General features: G+C 40.9%; 3 protein-coding genes across 3 annotated transcripts; all 3 read left to right on the top strand.

The window, feature by feature from the left end:
- Positions 1–105: 105 nt before the first annotated feature.
- LOC102035212 (beta-microseminoprotein-like) lies at positions 106–2,458 on the top strand. The gene is made up of 4 exons (XM_005417399.2): positions 106–114; positions 648–747; positions 1,142–1,244; positions 2,113–2,458. Exons 1-4 carry the CDS (start codon positions 106–108, stop codon positions 2,240–2,242), a joined length of 342 nt encoding a protein of 113 aa, XP_005417456.1. The 3' UTR covers positions 2,243–2,458.
- A 234-nt stretch (positions 2,459–2,692) lies between these two features.
- LOC102035043 (beta-microseminoprotein-like) lies at positions 2,693–7,318 on the top strand. Its single transcript, XM_005417398.1, has 4 exons — positions 2,693–2,707; positions 5,733–5,832; positions 6,221–6,323; positions 7,192–7,318. Exons 1-4 carry the CDS (start codon positions 2,693–2,695, stop codon positions 7,316–7,318), a joined length of 345 nt encoding a protein of 114 aa, XP_005417455.1.
- A 5,358-nt stretch (positions 7,319–12,676) lies between these two features.
- LOC102037759 (beta-microseminoprotein J1-like) lies at positions 12,677–16,409 on the top strand. Its single transcript, XM_005416492.1, has 4 exons — positions 12,677–12,767; positions 13,797–13,905; positions 15,121–15,226; positions 15,921–16,409. The coding sequence occupies exons 1-4, from the start codon at positions 12,720–12,722 to the stop codon at positions 16,048–16,050; spliced, it is 393 nt and encodes a 130-aa protein (XP_005416549.1). The 5' UTR covers positions 12,677–12,719; the 3' UTR covers positions 16,051–16,409.
- Positions 16,410–18,939: the final 2,530 nt, after the last annotated feature.

Raw genomic sequence — 18,939 nt, 5'->3', positions numbered from 1 at the left:
GGACATACCTGAAAGCTTCTTTAGATGCCTAGCTGTTGCCCCCACGAGAGAAAAGGAGGTGTGTCCTGTGTTAAGTCCCAACCTGTGTCTGCATGGTTTGACAAGATGGCTCAGGTGATGCTAAGTACAATGTACAGCACTCAAATTTTGCCCAAAGACATACATTTATCTCTCTCTTCCCTGACCAGCCACCTGTGTCAAAAAAACCTGCTGGAATAGATTTAGATCTGAGATCTCCTCTCCATTGCAAAATGAGAAGCAATTGCTGTACCCAGAAGTGAAGCAATGGGATGGTCAACAAAGATTTGCTAGAGAAAGAGCTAAAGCTGACTCAAAGGCAATAAATAAAGCACTGACAAGAGCTTGGCAGGGCTTTCAAGTTTATAATATTATTGAAGTTTTGTGTGATTTTTAGAGACTGTATTTTGGCAGGGAGTGATGCTGCTGACATGGTGATATCATGCCATTTTGCATCTTCCCACCTGAAAGAAAAATGCAGGGAAATATCTGGAGTGTACTTTTCCACTATTTTCATATACACATAAGGTTATTTCTAATTTTGATTCAGGTTCAGTGACAGCTTTTGAAAACAGAGCTAATCAATGCAGTTTAAAATGCATGGCCTCAGCTCTGTGTTTCTATTACAGAAGAGGTTTCTGGCCTTCCTTGTTGCAATGGGCATCATAGTGACCCTGGGTGATGCCTACTGCTGGGGGAAAATTCACAAGCCAGGGGAGGCCAAAGATGGTAAGAACAAGGAAGATCCTCTGACCTGATTGCTCTGTGGTAACTTGGCTCTCTGTGGAGCTGCCAGGAAGGGCTCAAAATACAAGGGAGGCAGAAGACATTGGAAAAACACAAGCAGGGGACTCCAGCAGCAAGTTGCTAAAAGTAGGGGAAAAACAAAGTCTTCCCCTGGGCTGCGTGTGGTTGCAGCAATATTACTGCAACTGGGGGTAGCTTGCCACTGCTATTCCAGCACATGGAGCTCATTCAGGGGTTGAAAGTGTAAAACCCAATTCCTTGTACTTTACTATTACCTGGAATTACATTTTCAGAATTGCTGAAATAATTTTTAAACTCTGCTGTGTTTAGGTGGAGGCTTAAAGAACCTGTTCTGTTTTGCTACCGTCTTATGCAGGCTGTATGATCAATGGAAAACTGTATCCCTTTGGACACATTGAGAGGACAGAAGATTGCTACCAATGCAACTGTGGTGAAGGTGAAATGGAATGCTGTTCCCTGTAAGTTTGAACTTCTTGGTACCATCGTTGCCTGAAGGATGACCACAGCTTTCCATTGCTGGGGATAAATGGGTTTGTAAGGGCACAAGAGAGCCTTTTCTCACCCATGTCACAGAGCTAGTGAAAGCCACATACAGCTCTCAATTGTTTGCATCCTTAGCTGTGTTTGCCTTTCCTCATTTTCTGCTGACTGGGAGTGGACACAAGTCCCTCCAGGCACATCCAGCTGGTGCTTGTCTTTAATTTTTAAGGAACTTGTGAACCCCTCTTTCACTGCAGGTGTCTTTCATTAGCTGAGAAAGTGGAGGTAGGTGACTTAAGTGAAGTTTCCCTAAAGAGCTTCTGGTGATCTGAATCCCTTTCCTGAAGCGCTTTTCTCCAGTGAATATGCTGAATGTAGGATGACAAGGCTCTGCTCTGAAGTATTTCTCCAGCCTTCTCCTTTCCTTCTCCTGCTTTCTCAAAAGCCCAAAATACCTTGATGATGATCTTTGTCTTTATTCAGGTGGCACAGTCCATCAGGGAGCAGCCACCACATGCTATGCAAAGTGGAAATAATGAAAAAGGAAATAATGAAAAATTAAACGAAAAAAGGAAAGATGCCAAGCCCATGCTTATGTCACTGCAGAGTGCTGTGCTACAAGTGCCTTTGCTAGTGCTGAGCATCCTGCAGCATCTTCACAGCACAGTGCACAGGGCATCATTTGAGGCTCTGGAAGCTGCAGCTGTGTGGTACTCAAGGTAGCTCAGCTGCCCTTAGGCATGGTTTGACCTGTCTCACTGAGCTGTAGTTCAAGCTATAATCACCAAAATATTGACATTTTTACTGCTCTCAAGCTGACACTTGCTTTCTCTTTGCCTCTGACAGCTTTCACATTCCTGTTGCTTACGACAAAAAGAAATGTAAAGTTGTTTTCAACAAGAAGCGCTGTGACTATGATGTGGTGCAGAAGAACGACCCCTCAAAGATGTGTTCTGTCTATTCTCGTGTGGGCTAACACCTGCTCCAAACCTCTCTGCATTGTGGAATTCCTCTGCTTCCTACAGAGGCTTTGCCATCAGAGAAAAGCACAATGACATGGGAAAATCTCATAAGAGAGAACTTCAGTAGCTGCCTCCGAAGTGTTGCAATTCAGCTTATCAGATGCATAATCAGATAGAGTGCCTCATTTCTGTCATTACTGCATTTGTTAACTACAATAAATTGAGATGAAACATCCATAAATGCTTCATATTGATGTTTTGTTTTTTGCAGTGACATGGGGAAATGCCACCTTCTTTGACAAAGAAATGCATTTGGCTCTCCAGTCTGACATGCTGTGCACCATTACCCTGGCACAAGCCACTGTCCTGCTTTACAGGTTCTCTTTTAGCCAGGTGTCAAAATCCATTATCATTTGGAAGTGATGCACTATTTGGGACATGCTGTACCATGGCTCCTATTCAGCATGCACAGACTTTTGGTAAGACCTGTGCTGCTAACACCTCAGAAAAGTGAGGATGAGAAATCATCATCCTCTTTCTCCCATTTTTTCCCTTATTTTCATCAATGTCATGCCCCAACACTGGCAGTGACTGTTCATGTCCATTGCCCACTCTGACCAGACCTGAAGTTTAAAGCAATGTTAAACTTTAAACTCTGGTACTCTGACTTGTCCTCTGCCAAGCCCTGATCCTGAACACACTGCACACACTGTGCTGCTTTAGTGGTTCTTGTCCACTTTGAAAAAGAGACCTAGACCAGCCCCTGGAGACGTGCTTCCGCATGGCAGCAGGGCTTGAGCTACTAACAATGCAGATGCCTTCTGTCTCTTCAGTACAGCAATTCTCCACAGTCACAGGGGAATGAAACTCAGCTTCAAAGCAAAGCTTGGAAATCAGATCTCCCACCTGGAAATGCCTAGGGTCCTAAATCTGCCCACATATATGAGACCAGACAGCAACATCCTGTTAAATGCTGCTTCTACATGGAGGTCTCCACTTCAGAATTGGATATTAAAAAGCCACAACAGTCTGTAGTTAACTGTTCCATGGATTGAAAAGAAACACACCTTCCAAAACAAGTGGATTGTTTAGTGAAATTCCATGATCACAGCAAATCTGCTGTCTTGTAATAGTATGAGGTTACACACAGCTGAGCATTCTTACAGCAGGGATCCTCATTTGGTCCCAAATCAAGAGTCAATCTACATTTATCCAGCAGGGGTATTTCCTTTACAAGACAATCTATCTCAAGCTCAGTGAGCCATTATTAAAATCAGAAAGGTTTAATGGGGTGTATTTTGTCTGACTGTGGTAATTTGCTTATAAAATTTTCTTAAAGGTTTCTAAGACCTGCAAGTAACATACCTTGGTTTGGGGAAAACAATCTAAGTCTTTTGCAGGCACTGGTATTACATACTTCACCTTTTAAAGTTCTCTGTGCTGCAGACTGGATACAGCCTGCATAGCTCTGTGTTTCTGTACAGCTGGTTCCTGTAAACAGATGAAAAATGTGAGGGGCCAGACTAAAGAGTCAGCTCAGCTTTTTCCAGTATAGACATTCACATTTGCCTTTTTAAATCTTGACTCCCATTCACTGATTCCATCCCATCATTCCTCTAAATGGAGCATGTGAAAACAAACATTCTGATGTTGCTTAACATTCTAAAGTAAGTTTTGCCCAAACGGGCAAAACTTTTGTGTTCTGCAGGGGAGGGACAGTTTTGAAATTTGTCCTGAATGACTTTTCTGTTTTTATGCTACTTCATGTCAAAATTACACAGAACACAGCCTCAGCTGATGCACCTGAAGGAATGTTCTTGCTTAGAGAAAAAACAGCCACAGCTTCTAAGGGAAGCTGTATTTTGAGCATGGAGAACAAAGACTTCCTACCTAAGCAGCTCACAGAACTGCCACTTGAGAAAATATGGTTTTCAGAATTTATGAGTTTATTAAAATTTTATTTCTATAAATAAAGAATTTAATGAATAACAAAACTTGGATTTTCCCAAGGGATTATTTTTTAGTGTGAAGCACTGAGAAGTGCAGACATCAAGATTAATATCCAGCTTATTGTAAGCTGGAACTGCGCCATATGACATTGAAGTATTTCAGAATTACAAATATTTTCCCTATAAAAGCTTCACAAATAAGTTCAGAAAGCATTCTTCTAAAATCTATGAAAACAATTTTATTACCTTATATCTTATTTTGGTGGAGAAGAAAGAGAGCTGTTGTAACGGGACCCAGCCTCAGCTAAGGTCTCAATGTTCAGAGGTTTTGATCCTGGTAGTGGCCAAGCACCTTTGTTATCTTTCAGTGCACACCCCAGCACTCACAGTGAGAATGCAAAGATCTGGCAGAAGCTCCATTTGCTAGTAACACCTAATGCACCACTCAGCATGTTCCAGCCCTCTGATAGCAGGCAGGATTTGGCATGCATTTCTGCCCCACCTAAAAATCACCTGGCTGGATAATGCTGTCTACAGCTTAGCTATCAATATTTGTTTTCCACCAGAAAGGCATTTTTTCTAATCATAATTCTTCCAAGGAATTCAAAGTTCTGGAGTCAGCAATTTACCCAGGTCAGTGCTCAACAAAACCAAACATTTTCTCATTGCCAGCTGGAAAAATTTCAGAGATTTCTTTGGATGTTACAAAATAACTGCATTTGCATTGAGCAGGCTTTTTCCCCCCTCCACCTAGACTTGAATTGCACAACATAAAGGCAGCATAAAATATTTGCTCTCTGATTCCACATAAAGAACTTCAGCTTTCTCAGGAAACCTGGAGCTCTTTGGAAGCCAAGCATTCCACAATGGTAAGTCAAAGGTTTCGATTGGTTTGGGTGTTTTTGTAATGGGGATACAGATAGGTATTTGCTTTAAAACTGCAAAAGGAGAGCATTTAAGAGAACTATCTAGTTACACATTTTAAATCTGGCTATATTGTATTTCAAACTTGTAAGATGCAAAGACAGGAAGGCACCTCTGTGAAGATTATTGTGAATTTTGTTCTTTGCATTGGAATTCTTTGCAAGAAGTTTTACAGTCTTTCCTTGCTGTTATCCTTTCCTCAGAAATGTTTGTGAAAATATTCAGAGTCTTGCAGACATTCAGGACCATGCTTTTAAAACTTATAAATGTGAAGCACAGTCTAAAAAATGTCTTTTTGCAATGAAAAATATGTGTATATTTTGTCCATGTATTTTTTCTGTTCTTCATTTTGATCCCTCAAATTCTGTCTTGTTCCAGCTATTCAAGCCTCCAAAGGTGTTTGCAGAATCTAAATCAACAGTTAGGGAATGATTAATAGACCAACAAAGTCCTATGGCCTGGTTCTCCTGTGATTTGTGCTCACATAATCCCAAAGGCACAGACATCAAGAAGCACCTTTGACGAGCATCCCAGGAATGGCATAGCTTCTACAGAGGAGGCAGCAGTGTCTGTAATATATGTTGATTCATAAAGAGGGGAGAAATTACCATTTGCTTCTTTCTCTCTACAGAAGAGCTTTCTGGCTTTCCTTGTTGCAGTGGGCAGCATGGTGACCCTGGGTGATGCACACTGCTTTGTGGTACTTCAGGGTCCAGGGGGGCCCTACAGAGGTAGAAACAAGGAAGATCCTCTGACCTGATTGCTCTGTGGTAACTTGGCTCTTGCGGAACTGCCCCAAAGGGCTCAAAAGGAAGGAGGAAGACATTGGAAAAACACAAGCAGGGGACTCCAGCAGCAAGTTGCTAAAAGTAGGGGAAAAACAAAGTCTTCCCTTGGGCTGCGTGTGGTTGCAGCAATATTACTGCAACTGGGGGTAGCTTGCCACTGCTATTCCAGCACATGGAGCTCATTCAGGGGTTGAAAGTGTAAAACCCAATTCCTTGTACTTTACTATTACCTGGAATTACATTTTCAGAATTGCTGAAATAATTTTTAAACTCTGCTGTGTTTAGGTGGAGGCTTAAAGAACCTGTTCTGTTTTGCTGCTGTCTTATGCAGGCTGTTTAATGAATGGGAAACTGTATCCCTTTGGACACATTGAGAGGACAGAAAATTGCTACCAATGCAACTGTGACAAATATAGCATGGAATGCTGTTCCCTGTAAGTTTGAACTTCTTGGTACCATCGTTGCCTGAAGGATGACCACAGCTTTCCATTGCTGGGGATAAATGGGTTTGTAAGGGCACAAGAGAGCCTTTTCTCACCCATGTCACAGAGCTAGTGAAAGCCACATACAGCTCTCAATTGTTTGCATCCTTAGCTGTGTTTGCCTTTCCTCATTTTCTGCTGACTGGGAGTGGACACAAGTCCCTCCAGGCACATCCAGCTGGTGCTTGTCTTTAATTTTTAAGGAACTTGTGAACCCCTCTTTCACTGCAGGTGTCTTTCATTAGCTGAGAAAGTGGAGGTAGGTGACTTAAGTGAAGTTTCCCTAAAGAGCTTCTGGTGATCTGAATCCCTTTCCTGAAGCGCTTTTCTCCAGTGAATATGCTGAATGTAGGATGACAAGGCTCTGCTCTGAAGTATTTCTCCAGCCTTCTCCTTTCCTTCTCCTGCTTTCTCAAAAGCCCAAAATACCTTGATGATGATCTTTGTCTTTATTCAGGTGGCACAGTCCATCAGGGAGCAGCCACCACATGCTATGCAAAGTGGAAATAATGAAAAAGGAAATAATGAAAAATTAAACGAAAAAAGGAAAGATGCCAAGCCCATGCTTATGTCACTGCAGAGTGCTGTGCTACAAGTGCCTTTGCTAGTGCTGAGCATCCTGCAGCATCTTCACAGCACAGTGCACAGGGCATCATTTGAGGCTCTGGAAGCTGCAGCTGTGTGGTACTCAAGGTAGCTCAGCTGCCCTTAGGCATGGTTTGACCTGTCTCACTGAGCTGTAGTTCAATCCAAAATCACCAAAATATTGACATTTTTACTGCTCTCAAGCTAACACTCGCTTTCTCTTTGCCTCTGACAGCTTTTTCACTCCTGTTTCTTATGACCAAAAGAAATGTAAAGTTGTTTTCAACAAGAAGCGCTGTGACTATGATGTCCTGGACAGGGACCCCTCACAGCCATGTTCTTCTTATTCTCGTGTGGGCTAACACCTGCTCCAAACCTCTCTGCATTGTGGAATTCCTCTGCTTCCTACAGATGCTTTGCCATCACAGAAAAAAGCACGATGACATGGGAAAATCTCATAAAAGAGAGCACTTCAGTAGCTGCCTTCTGATCCCCTAAGTGTTGTAATTCAGCTTACCAGATGCATAATCAGATAGTGTCTCATTTCTATCAAAAGGTCATATTCATGTTCTTAATATTAGTTGTTAAGACTTTGTGTTTTAACTGATTTATAGATGTTTAGTTAACTTTTAAATTAAGTAGGATTTCATTCTACTAGTTTCCTTTTTTCAACCTGTATTTATTTTTTTTTAATTAGATCCTTATTACCTGTAAGGTCCCAAGAGTTTCTGTATAATCTGGGCACCAGTTTTCTTACAGATTAAGATGACTTTCTTAGTGCAAGAAGATTTTTGATTTGCTGCAGAACCAGTAAAAGTGTGAATGATTGACCAAATATATATAAAATCTAACACAGGCTTTGAATCTCATGAGAATATATTCTTTATGGTTCTGGGAATGGGAAGAACCAGCATATTTGTGTGATTGTGATTAGCACATCCTTCCAGAAGCTATCTTTGGGTGGGGAAGCCAGTCTTCCACTGAAAGTTCACCTCCTCCACCACTTGTACTTGAAGCAGAATCTGAACAGCTCAGCACAAACAAGAGCTGACACTTGAGAAGAAAGAAAATAAATTCTCATGGGTTTACCAGGCTAAGGAAATGTAGAGCCTTGTCTCATAGACTCCAGAGAATAAACCGTGTTCACTGACACCCAAAAATTACATATAAATGTTTTTAAAAAGACATTTTTTAATCTCAATGTGCAAATGTATTGGTTTTTCTATTACTAGAGTAGCTGGTAATACTGAAACTTCCTTTTTTCCCCCCCTCTAAATAAAACTAATTTAGCAATGAAGCTCAGGAGTCTTTAATCTCCCGTGCTCAGAGCTGAGAAATGCTCAAGAACATTGCCACAGGTAATTTTTACTGGTCTGGGATCTTTTATTCTTGAGATTATCCATCTGCAGGAACATCACTCATCCTCTGTTTTGAATTTTTTATTATTTTTGCACCACCAAAAATTAATGAAATGTGTAGGGCAGAAAGAGAGAGGTACCAATTCTGTTTTCCATCCTTCACAGAAATGAGACTAAAGAAAAACTTGTTGAATTTTGGTAACTTCCTCAGAAATCCCATCAGAACTTCCTCTCCAAATGAGAAAGATTTTTGTGTTGGTAAAACACTGGAGAATAAGTTTTCCCATTTTTATATCCACAGGTTATACCATACAAAAGCTCTTTAGAAACAACCCATTATTGTCAGAGTGAGTCCAAATTTCAGATTCTAAAGATTTTATAGCACTCAAATTCAATCTGTTGACACCTATACGAGCAGAGAATCATGACAGTACCACACATGTATCTAATCTGCTGCATATTTCACATTTTAAGGGTTTCAAAAATAAAATGGTAGCCGTCATTTTGTGAAAAAAAATTACATGAAATTTGTTGCATTTTCTACCCTGTTTCAGGCGGCCATTCCTTTTTGCTTTCTCAAAGAGGGGGAAAGCAATTCTCCTAGCCCCAGTTTGCTCTCAGAAGGTGATAAATTACTTTAAAGAAGTATTCCAAGACATTGTGGGGGTTTTACAGCAGGGTTTCCTGGGCTTACTTCTTCACGCCACTGCATAGTGCATATTGTTATTACAAACAGTACATAGTACATACTGTTATTACAAACTAAATAGCCCAAGTATAATTCTGGTGAAACCTGCCAGAGATCCAAGTCACACAATCTCTCATGATGTTCTGTTCTAGTTCCTGACCATCTCAATCAGAGAGGAAGGGTGTAGGACTAGAAATGGCAGGAAGCAGGATTTGACACATTACAGAGGAAAACAGCAAAGAAAAAAGAGAAGAGGTCTCCAAAGCCAAGATATTCTTTGGATTTGGTGGAAGAATTCTGTGGTTGCTCTCCCCATCCTAGTCTGTTCTGAGACCTGCAGCAATAACTTCCAACCATGGCATTTAGTCTTCATGGAATCAGTAGCTAACAGGTTTTAAAAATGGAAAAAAGCTCATGCTCTTTAAATAGAGCTGAATTATAGTGTAGAAGGGATATACACAAAATTAACTGAATTTCCCCAGAACTAAGTCCAAAAGATGCTGAACTAAATAACTGTTGGTATGAAATTGAAGTTGAGTCTTCTTTCCTTTTGTGCATGCATGGGCAGCTTGTGTTCAAGATGAAAGAGCAGAGAATTTGCTACCACCTGGAGGAACAAAGGCACACTCCCAATGCCAGCGTGGCCAGAGCAGTGTCCACTGTTGCACCATGTAAGTTCCACAAAAGCAGAGGCACTCGTGGACAGAGCTACAGCAATGCTCCAACCTGCCACCCCTTCCTATAGCTAACCCCTGAAGTCACGGTTCCACAAAAAGTCTTTTTCACATATATATGGTTTTCATTCACTTAATCAGCTGCAGAGTCAAGATAACAAGCTGTGTTTGGAATCACTGTGGTTTTTTTAATTTGTGGAACAAACTTTTCTGTCATTATTCTGGTTCACTGAAGACGTCTCAGACTTCTTTTTACTACACATCTTGAGACGGAAGGCAGGAGTGCAGGATATTCAGCTTTTCCCATAAGCTGGAGATAGCTTTTCTCCTGAATCTGCCACTCCTATTCATTTTGATTTACTGCCTCTGGACTTCTGTTCTTGCTGGTACCATATCTGTGGCCATCTCCCTCAGTTCTACCTCTCAGACTTCAGAGATGGAGGTTGCCTTGTTGCAAGCATGGCCTGGTATTTGTGATTGGCCCTTTAGATCTTTTTGTCTGTCCCTGTGTCCCTTGTTTAGCACTGATCCTTCATCCTGGGATCATGATCGGACAGGATATTCCAGGCTAGCTGAGAAATTATCACGTGTTTTAAAAATGCATTTGCACCAAGAGAAAAAACTAGGTGTTTGTCATCCCACTGAAACTGCATTGAATTAAAACTGAAATTCAACTTATGGATGGATGGGGAGTTGGCTACACATGGAAGAAGGCAGGTGTGTTCAGGTCAGAGAAGAAATGATATTATTGTCTCAATCTTGGGTCTCACGTGTTGAATTGAAGTCTCAATTCAAGTTTCTGCTCTGCCATCTGTTACCTGGGACAAATTGCTTACACTGCCTGTGTACCTTGCTATAAAATTTATACAATTCTTTGATAATTCCTGTCCTTGCGAGAGATCTAAGGGCCTAGGCTTTGAGATTTGTGGGTATATGAACCTCAGACTTAAGAAAGGTGTCCCCATCAAGTTAAAACTTCCTTCTACCACCTTTACAATATATTCTTGTGTAAACAGTGCACTGTATATTTTCGTGTTTGCATGTGCCTTTCCTTAACACTGTTATCCTTTCTCACACACAAATGTGACAAACTCTAATAAAGTAAAACCAATGTACATTATACACAGCATTGTCAGTTTACTGTCAATAAGAGTTTATTTGTAAAATCATGTTTACTTATGATCTGTGAGCTGAAATGCTTCACGCTTCCTCTTGTTCTTCCCCTCTCAATAGTGGTGATAGTCAACATACTGGGTTTAGTGACTGGATACACAAACTGCTGTAATGGGTCCTGCACTCACTCTCCCATGCAGAAATCTCACATTCTTGATTCCTCTCAAGGATCTGCCTGAGAATTTGCCTGAGAAGCAAAATATTGCATGCCAAGTACATAACATGCAAGAAGAAAAAAAATTAAACAGCTCAGTAATTTTAACAGAATAAATGCAGTGCAATTTGATGGTCCTTTTATTCCAAAATATCATGGAACATTTGTTCCAGATCACCTCTGAGGACATGGAGGAGCCAATACCTTGAGCAGGATTCTATGCTACTTGCCACAGTATTGTCAGCCTAGAGGAAATTGTTACTTCCCAATACCTAAAGGTTACAAAGAGCCAGCATGAAAAGCTAGGGCACATCCTTAGGCATCTCACAGGTGCTCATCAATTAGGTCAGGCAGCACAGGAGCAGGACGTGAGAAGGGAGACTGTGAACTCTTTCCATCTTGACTGAACCAGCACCAAAGGCAGCTTTGGCCTAGGACCAGGGTGTAATACTTCACTGTCCTACTGTGCCCTTCCCTCTCCCCTTTAACTGGAAAATGAACAGCCTGAAACACCGACAGTATCCCAAACCACAATGCTGTTCAACTGGCTTCATACAGATTTCTGAGAGATTCAAAGGGGATATATGGACTGTTGATTTCAATAATCAAATTCCCAGGGCTGACATGTCCACTCCACTGATTAGGAGTCAAGGGTATGGTAGTTACCCTCCATTTCAGGGCAGGGTGTAAATCAGGACTGCCAAGTCTAACTTACTATGGACAGGCTGATTGTCACAGCTTCATCAAACACCTGCAAGCACTTCATCTCTTTTCTGTCACCCTGAAGAGTGATAGTCTAGTAACTGAAGGAAAATCAATTTACCCAACTTTCTGAGTTGAAAGCCAGCTAAGATGTCACTGGAAGTAGTGGTCTCAGTGTGACCTGCTTTGCACTAATTCTGGCCTTCTCTCATGGACTTCCTGAACTACCTCTCAGCTTTGGAGTTTGGGTGGAAGATGTGGAGGAGCCAACCCAACTTGGAGTTCTGCCTCTACTCCCAAAACCACACAAGAAGTCATCACAATTATGCAGTCAGAGTAATTAATTCAGGTATTGCAAACTGTGCAGCTCTGGTAATAAGGGATAAACTTCATCACCAAGAAGAGCCACAAAGTTTGAAATACTTGAACCTTGTAGGTGAAAGCTAAGCAAAAGGGGACCATACTGGACCTCTTTGCTATCAAATTACTGTCCTTGGAAAGTGTGTCTGCCCCTGACATATACAGCCTCTGCAGAAAAGGAACAGTTTCTCACTGTCTACAAGAATTAAAAAAAACAAAAACATGTAATGCCTATTTCTTCATAGAGGACCTGAGCATGTGGATCTTCTACATGAAGGAAAGCTGAAGAAGGAAGAAAATGGTTACCTAGAACTCATGTTTTAAACCTTAGATGGTCGCAACTAAGCATGCAATTTTGTTGTGATTGACAACCATCATGTCTCTAACGGTTTTCTCAAGGCAAGTGCTAATATTCCTTCTAGGCTTGAAAAGTGCTTCCTGTAATTGCCTCCCAGCTCTGGTGTGGCACAAAAGCCACAGCTATTTCTCCAGTGTCTACTAGAACAAACCTTTCTTCCTGTGTGTAATTGCCTTATCTTAATGCCCACCCCATGAAGTCATTTTGCAGAAACTTCATTGGTGCTAGACATGCATGGTCACTTTGCTCAAGGGCTGTTATCACAAATTCCCTCTCTATATAAGGTCTCTGAGAAGATGAGCTTTCCATCTCCCTTCTGGAAGTCTCATAATTCTGCAAGAATGGTGAGTCCTTACAGCTTGTATTGTAAAAGACCATGGTATGTTGCTATGGATTTTAAAGGAGTTTCTGTTGGATTTATCTCAGTACTTGGCACGTTATGAAACTTGGAGAATGTATAAATTCTGTGCTATGAGAGCAAGAGTCAAAGAGAGGAAAAGGCAGGTAAGAACTTGGGGTGAAAAGTCGGTATAATATCTGAACACTTCTCTGAACTCAGAAAAAAGGTATCTTGATTTTTACTCCTTTGTCACTCCGTTGCAGGTTTATGGATTTTAACCTCTCTTCTGCAAAATGAAACACTAAATTTGCCTCCTCTCATCTCTCAGCGGTGACTTCTTTGTATAAGTCACCAGTCCTATTCTGTCTGAAATGACACAGTTACAGTATGTGTATGTGATTGTTTATTTCTGGTCTACCCAGAATAAACTTTTCTTCTTTTACCCTTCAAACATTTCAAACTAATATTGAAACTTCAGCTGAATTTTCAGAAAAAAACTGACTAACAAAGGTCACAGAATATAGAATTACCTAGGTTGTAAGTGACACCTGCAAGTAAGGTACAGGGCCAAGACCTGAGTGCTCAACTCCAGCTAAAGTTATTTCACTTGTTGCTAATCTTTCAATATTAGGGTGAAACATTCTGTAGTTCTACAGACTGCAGTAAAGAACTTTTTGCAACTGTGAGATTAGTGGAAAAAAACAATTGGTGACCAAACCTATAGACAAAAAAAGGACTAGAAAATTTAATGGGTAGGAATAGAACACACATTTTTCACAAACAGTAGCTGAGTCTAGCAGTCAATGCTTGATCTTAACAGCTTGGAAAGACAGACATTTTCTCCGCTCCCATGTGATGCTCTGCCTCTGCTTCTTCAAATGGTTCCGTATTCTTGATAAGTATGTTAAAGTGTCTAAACTGCAAAAGACAATTGGATTTTAATTTGAAACCACAATGTATTTTCCTGTTATTTATCATCAAGACATCTTAATAGCTACTGAAGGATTGAGATGAATTCTGTTTTCTTGTTCAGAACACCATCTTGGCCTGCCTTCTTGTTCTTGCCATCAGCATGCCACTGTCTGATGCTTCTTGTTTCTATATGCCATTCAAGCCAGGGATGTCTAATGGTGTGGTTGTAGGTAAGAACTGCCCTCAACTTGACAGACATCATCAGAATCACTGCTTGATTTGTCCATTCTGTGCAATTCATCACAATTTAGAAATAAGTGGAAACAGTGGAGAGGAATCAAAGGGAAATGGGAGGGAAATGGGGTGTGGAGAGCAATACAATATAATATGTTATTAAAAGAACAAGTTATCTGGGGAGCTTCACACAGAACAAATTACTAATGATCTTTTCCCAGGGAAGTAGCACAGTTTTAGTTTACTCCTCTGCATGAAGTAGTAAGTCATATTTTTACCATGGAATCACATCTAGAAATCAGAGAAGGGAGTGTAAGTGTGTGTAGTCAGTATAAAACAGGAAACAGATTTACAAGTATTCAGCACCACACAATTTACTCATGTCTTGTTTCTGTATCCCAAAACAAATTCCTAAAAGCAGAATGGCTGCATCCCTTGAGTCTGCATCTGCCCTTCCTGTACACAACTAGTCTGTCACTCTACAGATGAGTAGAGCTGCAGGAAAAAAATTCCCAAAAGAGAAGCATGTTATTTTTTTGACACAACAGGAGTTTATGCGTGCCAATATGCAAAAACCCCCCTAAGTGGGCTAAAATACAGTTTTACCTGGGAAAGCTGGTGCTATTACTTGAAGAAGTGAGTTAGCATTGCCAAAGAAAATAACATTTATAGGTGAAGACACAACCTAGAAGCCCCACCACTCTCTCTTGTTCTGTTCTCATAAAATTCTGCTTCCCAGATCAGTTATTTAGGAGCCCTATGGTCTATGCTGTGACTGTTGAATAGGAACTTTATATCCAACATTTGCATTCCTCCTGCAGCTGAGGACTGGGAAAAGTTTTTTGACCAGATGTAGTCTTGCTTTAAAGGAGGAGTCAACAAGAGATGGTGTTAATAGGAAAGTCAAAGCCTTTTTAAATTCTGGTCAAGTCTGTGCCTAGTTGTCTTTCTGCTGGGTTCTTCAAATTCCACACTTGAAGATGAAACTGCACCAGGAAACCCCATGCTGTTAAGAACCTCAGGAGACAGAAGGACACAGGTGTCTCTTCTCCATGCATTAGCGTAGCACACCCTGCTCTGTTGGGGAACCTCTGTGTTTGGCAGATAGGGTTGTTAATGCAAAAAGCCAGCAAAGATCCCACCCATTTTGTACATCCAGCAGTTAGTGCAACGGTCTGACACTGAAGGCTGCTCATACGCTACATTTTCAGGCTGCCTTGACGGGGAAGGAAATGTCCATGAATTTGATTCCAGATGGAGGACTGAGGACTGTGACGATTGCTCCTGTTCCAAGACTGGAATTGGCTGCTGCACTAGGTGAGTTCAGAGCAGCAGTGGGGTTTTTCCTCTACTGCCATGATACAGCACAAACCACTTTGCACAGGAGCTCCTGAGAAATAACAATAATCCTTCTCCCACTCACTTCCTCTGACAAAGTTATGCATTAATCCAACACCATCCTCACTGAACATGCAAGAAATTCCTCCGAAAAAGAGAGATTGTATTTAACAAATAATTCTTGATTTAAAATAAAAAGAGAATTTAATTCCTCTCAGGGCTAACACATCAGGCAAGTTATTGATTCAAGAGAGAACACTCAGAAATTTCTATTGATCCTAGTCCAGATCTTCCCAAAGCCACACATTGCCTCACTTTCCTCTGAGAAGCAGCTCAAGGTACCTTGGCTGTAATGTCTTCCATAGTGATACCCAACCACTCATGCAATATTAGTTCCATACCATGGATGAAAAGAAGAAGCAGTGATATTGGAATAGCAAATAAGCACAACAAACATCCCTTGGGTGTAGACCAGAAAAACTACAACTCTCCCTTCATCCTGATTACACAGCAGGCTAAGTAACATTTGAGCTAGGACCTTTATGCAAGTTCCCTTTTCTGCTCCAAAAGTCTCCTCAGTATAGCCTCTTCACACCAAAGGTGCAGATACCACCTGAAGTGGAAACTGCTTATTTCTTGGTCTCATCACCTCTTTTTCTTTTCCCAACCACAGCTATATGACACCAGTCGACTATGATGAAGAGAAATGTCAAAGCATTTTCAACAAGGAGACTTGCTCTTATAAAGTAGTGGAGAAAGATGATCACTCAAAAGAATGCCCAGTCCATTCATGGGTGGGGTAACAGAAGAATGGTTGATTGGGGGAATATTTCCTTTTATTGTTCTGATGGTTCTCTCACAAATTCAAAACCACTTAAAATGCAACTGTTAAGTGAAATCTGCTCCTAAAACCTAACATATAATGAAACTGAGTATCTACTCACAAAAATCTCCTTTGGTTTCTCTGCCTTATGTTTTACCATGAACAAAGAACGGACCCATTCCTTCCTTGAGGTCAGACATTAAAGGTGACATTTTAAAGCATCCTTGATAGCTGCTAATCTGTGTTCTTCTCTGGTTATGTTTCAGTGCCAAGGAGCATATTCTATAATCTCTGCACACCTGTATCTTAAAGCTAAAATAAAATCAAATAAAGCATCAGAAATTCATGTGACTTCTTTAAGGATGAAAACCAAAAGGACTAAAATTCCAAAAACCATGAGAAAAAATTGAAAAACTACTTGAAATCTTTCTGAATGCTCTGTTTTCTATGTCTTACATGATTAACTTTTGTCCTCTATGGCTTCCTGGAGACCAACTTATGGACTGCAAGGTCTACCAGCTACCCATAAAGTATAATTGAAGGCCTCTTCTAATGACACCATGCCTAGCACAGACTCCAGCACTTCAGGGTTGAGGCTAGAGGACTCGAAAATAATTTGTGAGAAACAACTCCACCCCGGTGCGTTGAAACTGTAGAGTTGCTCTTTCTAATTTTCACCAAAAGAGGTGACACAGAAAGGGGACAGCGTGAATAGAGAGAGATGTTTTACCAGGGAAGGCAGTGATGAGTCAAGGGGCAAAGGTTTTAAACTAAAAGAGGCTACATTCAGATTAGACACAAGGGAGAAATTCTTTAATATGAAGCAAGTGAGACAGTGGAACAGGTTGCTCAGAGAACTTGCAGATGCACCATCTTTGGAGGTGTTTTAGGCCAGGTTGGACAAGGCTTTGAGAAACCTGGTTTAGTAGAAGGTGTCCCTGCTCTTGGCAGGATGGTTGGACTAGATGACCTCTAAAGGTCCCTTCCAACCCAAACCATTCTTTAGACATCTTTCTGTCTGCAACAGACTTCCAGGTGCAGTTGTAAGGCAAGTCTACAGAGAACACCAAGTTATAAGTAAGTTGTGACCAGAGATTTACTTTCCTTTTTTAAGGCTGAGTAGACATATGCACCCAAATTCCAGAAAAGCCAGCCTGAAGCAGCACTCCTACACAATCCAGAGCTATTTAATCACATTTTAAATCCATCCAAGCACCTTTCTCCACCATCTGCCAAGTCCTCTTAGATGTGGATCTACTCTGTTTGCTATGACAAAATAGGAAAGGCTCATTTCCTGCCTGACCCAAAACACCTCACAGAGCACTCTGCTCTCTTCTTGCCTGCTCCAAGTTTCAACATGGAAACAGATGATTTTACCTATTGCATCTAATTTTGGAACACCAGAAGCACAGCAGGGCTCCCTTCTGTAGCAAGGAGTCTAGCTATGGGAAGACAACAAAATCCTCAAAGCAGGAAAAACAGAAACAGAGCATACAAAACTCTGCTTTGAACTTCCCACTTTTGCCAAGTTATGTTTTCCCTTGATATTTCTCTACTTCAGCATTCACAGCTACAGTTCCATACAAAGAATTCATCCCCCAGCCTCAAAACTTTTAGATCATAACACCACTAGATTGACATAGTGGCAAGAAAATACTCATGGGAAGGTTTCCTCCACTATCCTGTCAGGTTAAAGGTTTAGGAGGCTCTGCAGAACCTTGAGGGGCAAATCCCAGCTAGAGCAGGACAGGTATTGTGCTCTCTTACCCCAAATTTCCCTTTCATCTCCTGAAAGTGCACAGCTTTCCTGTAAGAAGGAGAGGCAGTTTTGGATACCTGGCCCTCCTCTTCCAGTAAGTGTTTCTAAGGCAAATCTTTTAAATATTGGAAAGGTGTTCTTGTCCTAGAAATGAAATCTAGTGCTTAGCCTACCAAAACTTTTAAATCAAACACCAGAAAACACATACAAGTCTGATGCAAGTTTTCCTATTAAACAATGCTTATCACCTGAAGCTTAATAGCTTTGTACCCATTCATGTTTTGTGTCCGATAAGATTTTTGCCCGAAACTTAAAATGAAAATCCAACTTAAACAAGGAAAGCACATATCTTATTTACATTAAGCATACCAAGGAAGCCATAGATTTTCAGTTCACGTTCTGCTCTGTGCCAATTTTAAATCTCAGATAAATTCAGTTCATGAGAATTTTGCTTCTTCACTTTGCTCTTAGTTAACTCTTCTGTTAGCATGCAGAAAAGTTTGCATTAGAACCTTTTCAAAGCCTGAAAGTTTCTTTTAGAAACTAATGTTGTGTGCATGTTTCCTTGGGTCAAGCTGTGGTTTATTTAAGGGTGAAACTGATTGGAACTAATTTGCTTTATGACAGGTATATACATGAAACTGTAGAACACACAAGTCATATGACCCATCTAAAACACACAGCAAGCCTGGGTTACTTTAACCCAGTATTCTTCCCCATACTCAAAATTCTGTTTTCACATTTTATTTATTGCAGGAGGTCTCAAGCACTGACCCATGCTCTTTACACTTCTCCAAGGCTTTTGCACAGCCAGTGCTTCCAGTGGATCTCTATTAAGGACTGCTGATAAACTGCAGTGTGCTTTCTGCATAATGTAAAAGCATCAGGAAGTCAATCTTGAATCCTTTGCACAGAGGGAAGTCAGTATCACCCAGCACAAGTGGTGGCCAGACTGCTGCTGCAGCACTCCTACTAAGTAGCAAACCATCTTCTCACTGAAAAAGGCCATATCACTCAGGTAGTAGTTTTAGGGAAAATATTAAATTTTATTTGATTTCCCAAGAGCTGCAAGAGCACTATGTGTAGGGTCCTCCTAATGACTCACTCCCA

This window comes from Geospiza fortis, unplaced genomic scaffold, assembly GCF_000277835.1.
Source record: "Geospiza fortis unplaced genomic scaffold, GeoFor_1.0 scaffold130, whole genome shotgun sequence".
NCBI classification, from domain to species: Eukaryota; Metazoa; Chordata; class Aves; order Passeriformes; family Thraupidae; genus Geospiza; species Geospiza fortis.
The sequence above is the reverse complement of the archived record's forward strand: the minus strand, read 5'-3'. Positions and strand labels throughout refer to the sequence as shown.

What these genes read in the sequence shown, in the direction of transcription:
- LOC102035043 (XM_005417398.1), top strand. An exon ending in TCCAGGGGGGCCCTACAGAG is followed by an intron (nt 5,833 to 6,220) that starts GTAGAAACAAGG and finishes TGTCTTATGCAG; the next exon opens with GCTGTTTAATGAATGGGAAA. An exon ending in AGCATGGAATGCTGTTCCCT is followed by an intron (nt 6,324 to 7,191) that starts GTAAGTTTGAAC and finishes TGCCTCTGACAG; the next exon opens with CTTTTTCACTCCTGTTTCTT.
- LOC102035212 (XM_005417399.2), top strand. An exon ending in GCCAGGGGAGGCCAAAGATG is followed by an intron (nt 748 to 1,141) that starts GTAAGAACAAGG and finishes CGTCTTATGCAG; the next exon opens with GCTGTATGATCAATGGAAAA. An exon ending in GAAATGGAATGCTGTTCCCT is followed by an intron (nt 1,245 to 2,112) that starts GTAAGTTTGAAC and finishes TGCCTCTGACAG; the next exon opens with CTTTCACATTCCTGTTGCTT.
- LOC102037759 (XM_005416492.1), top strand. Translation starts at nt 12,720, where the DNA reads ATGAGCTTTCCATCTCCCTTCTGGAAGTCTCATAATTCTGCAAGAATG. An exon ending in CTCATAATTCTGCAAGAATG is followed by an intron (nt 12,768 to 13,796) that starts GTGAGTCCTTAC and finishes TTTCTTGTTCAG; the next exon opens with AACACCATCTTGGCCTGCCT. An exon ending in GGAATTGGCTGCTGCACTAG is followed by an intron (nt 15,227 to 15,920) that starts GTGAGTTCAGAG and finishes TCCCAACCACAG; the next exon opens with CTATATGACACCAGTCGACT.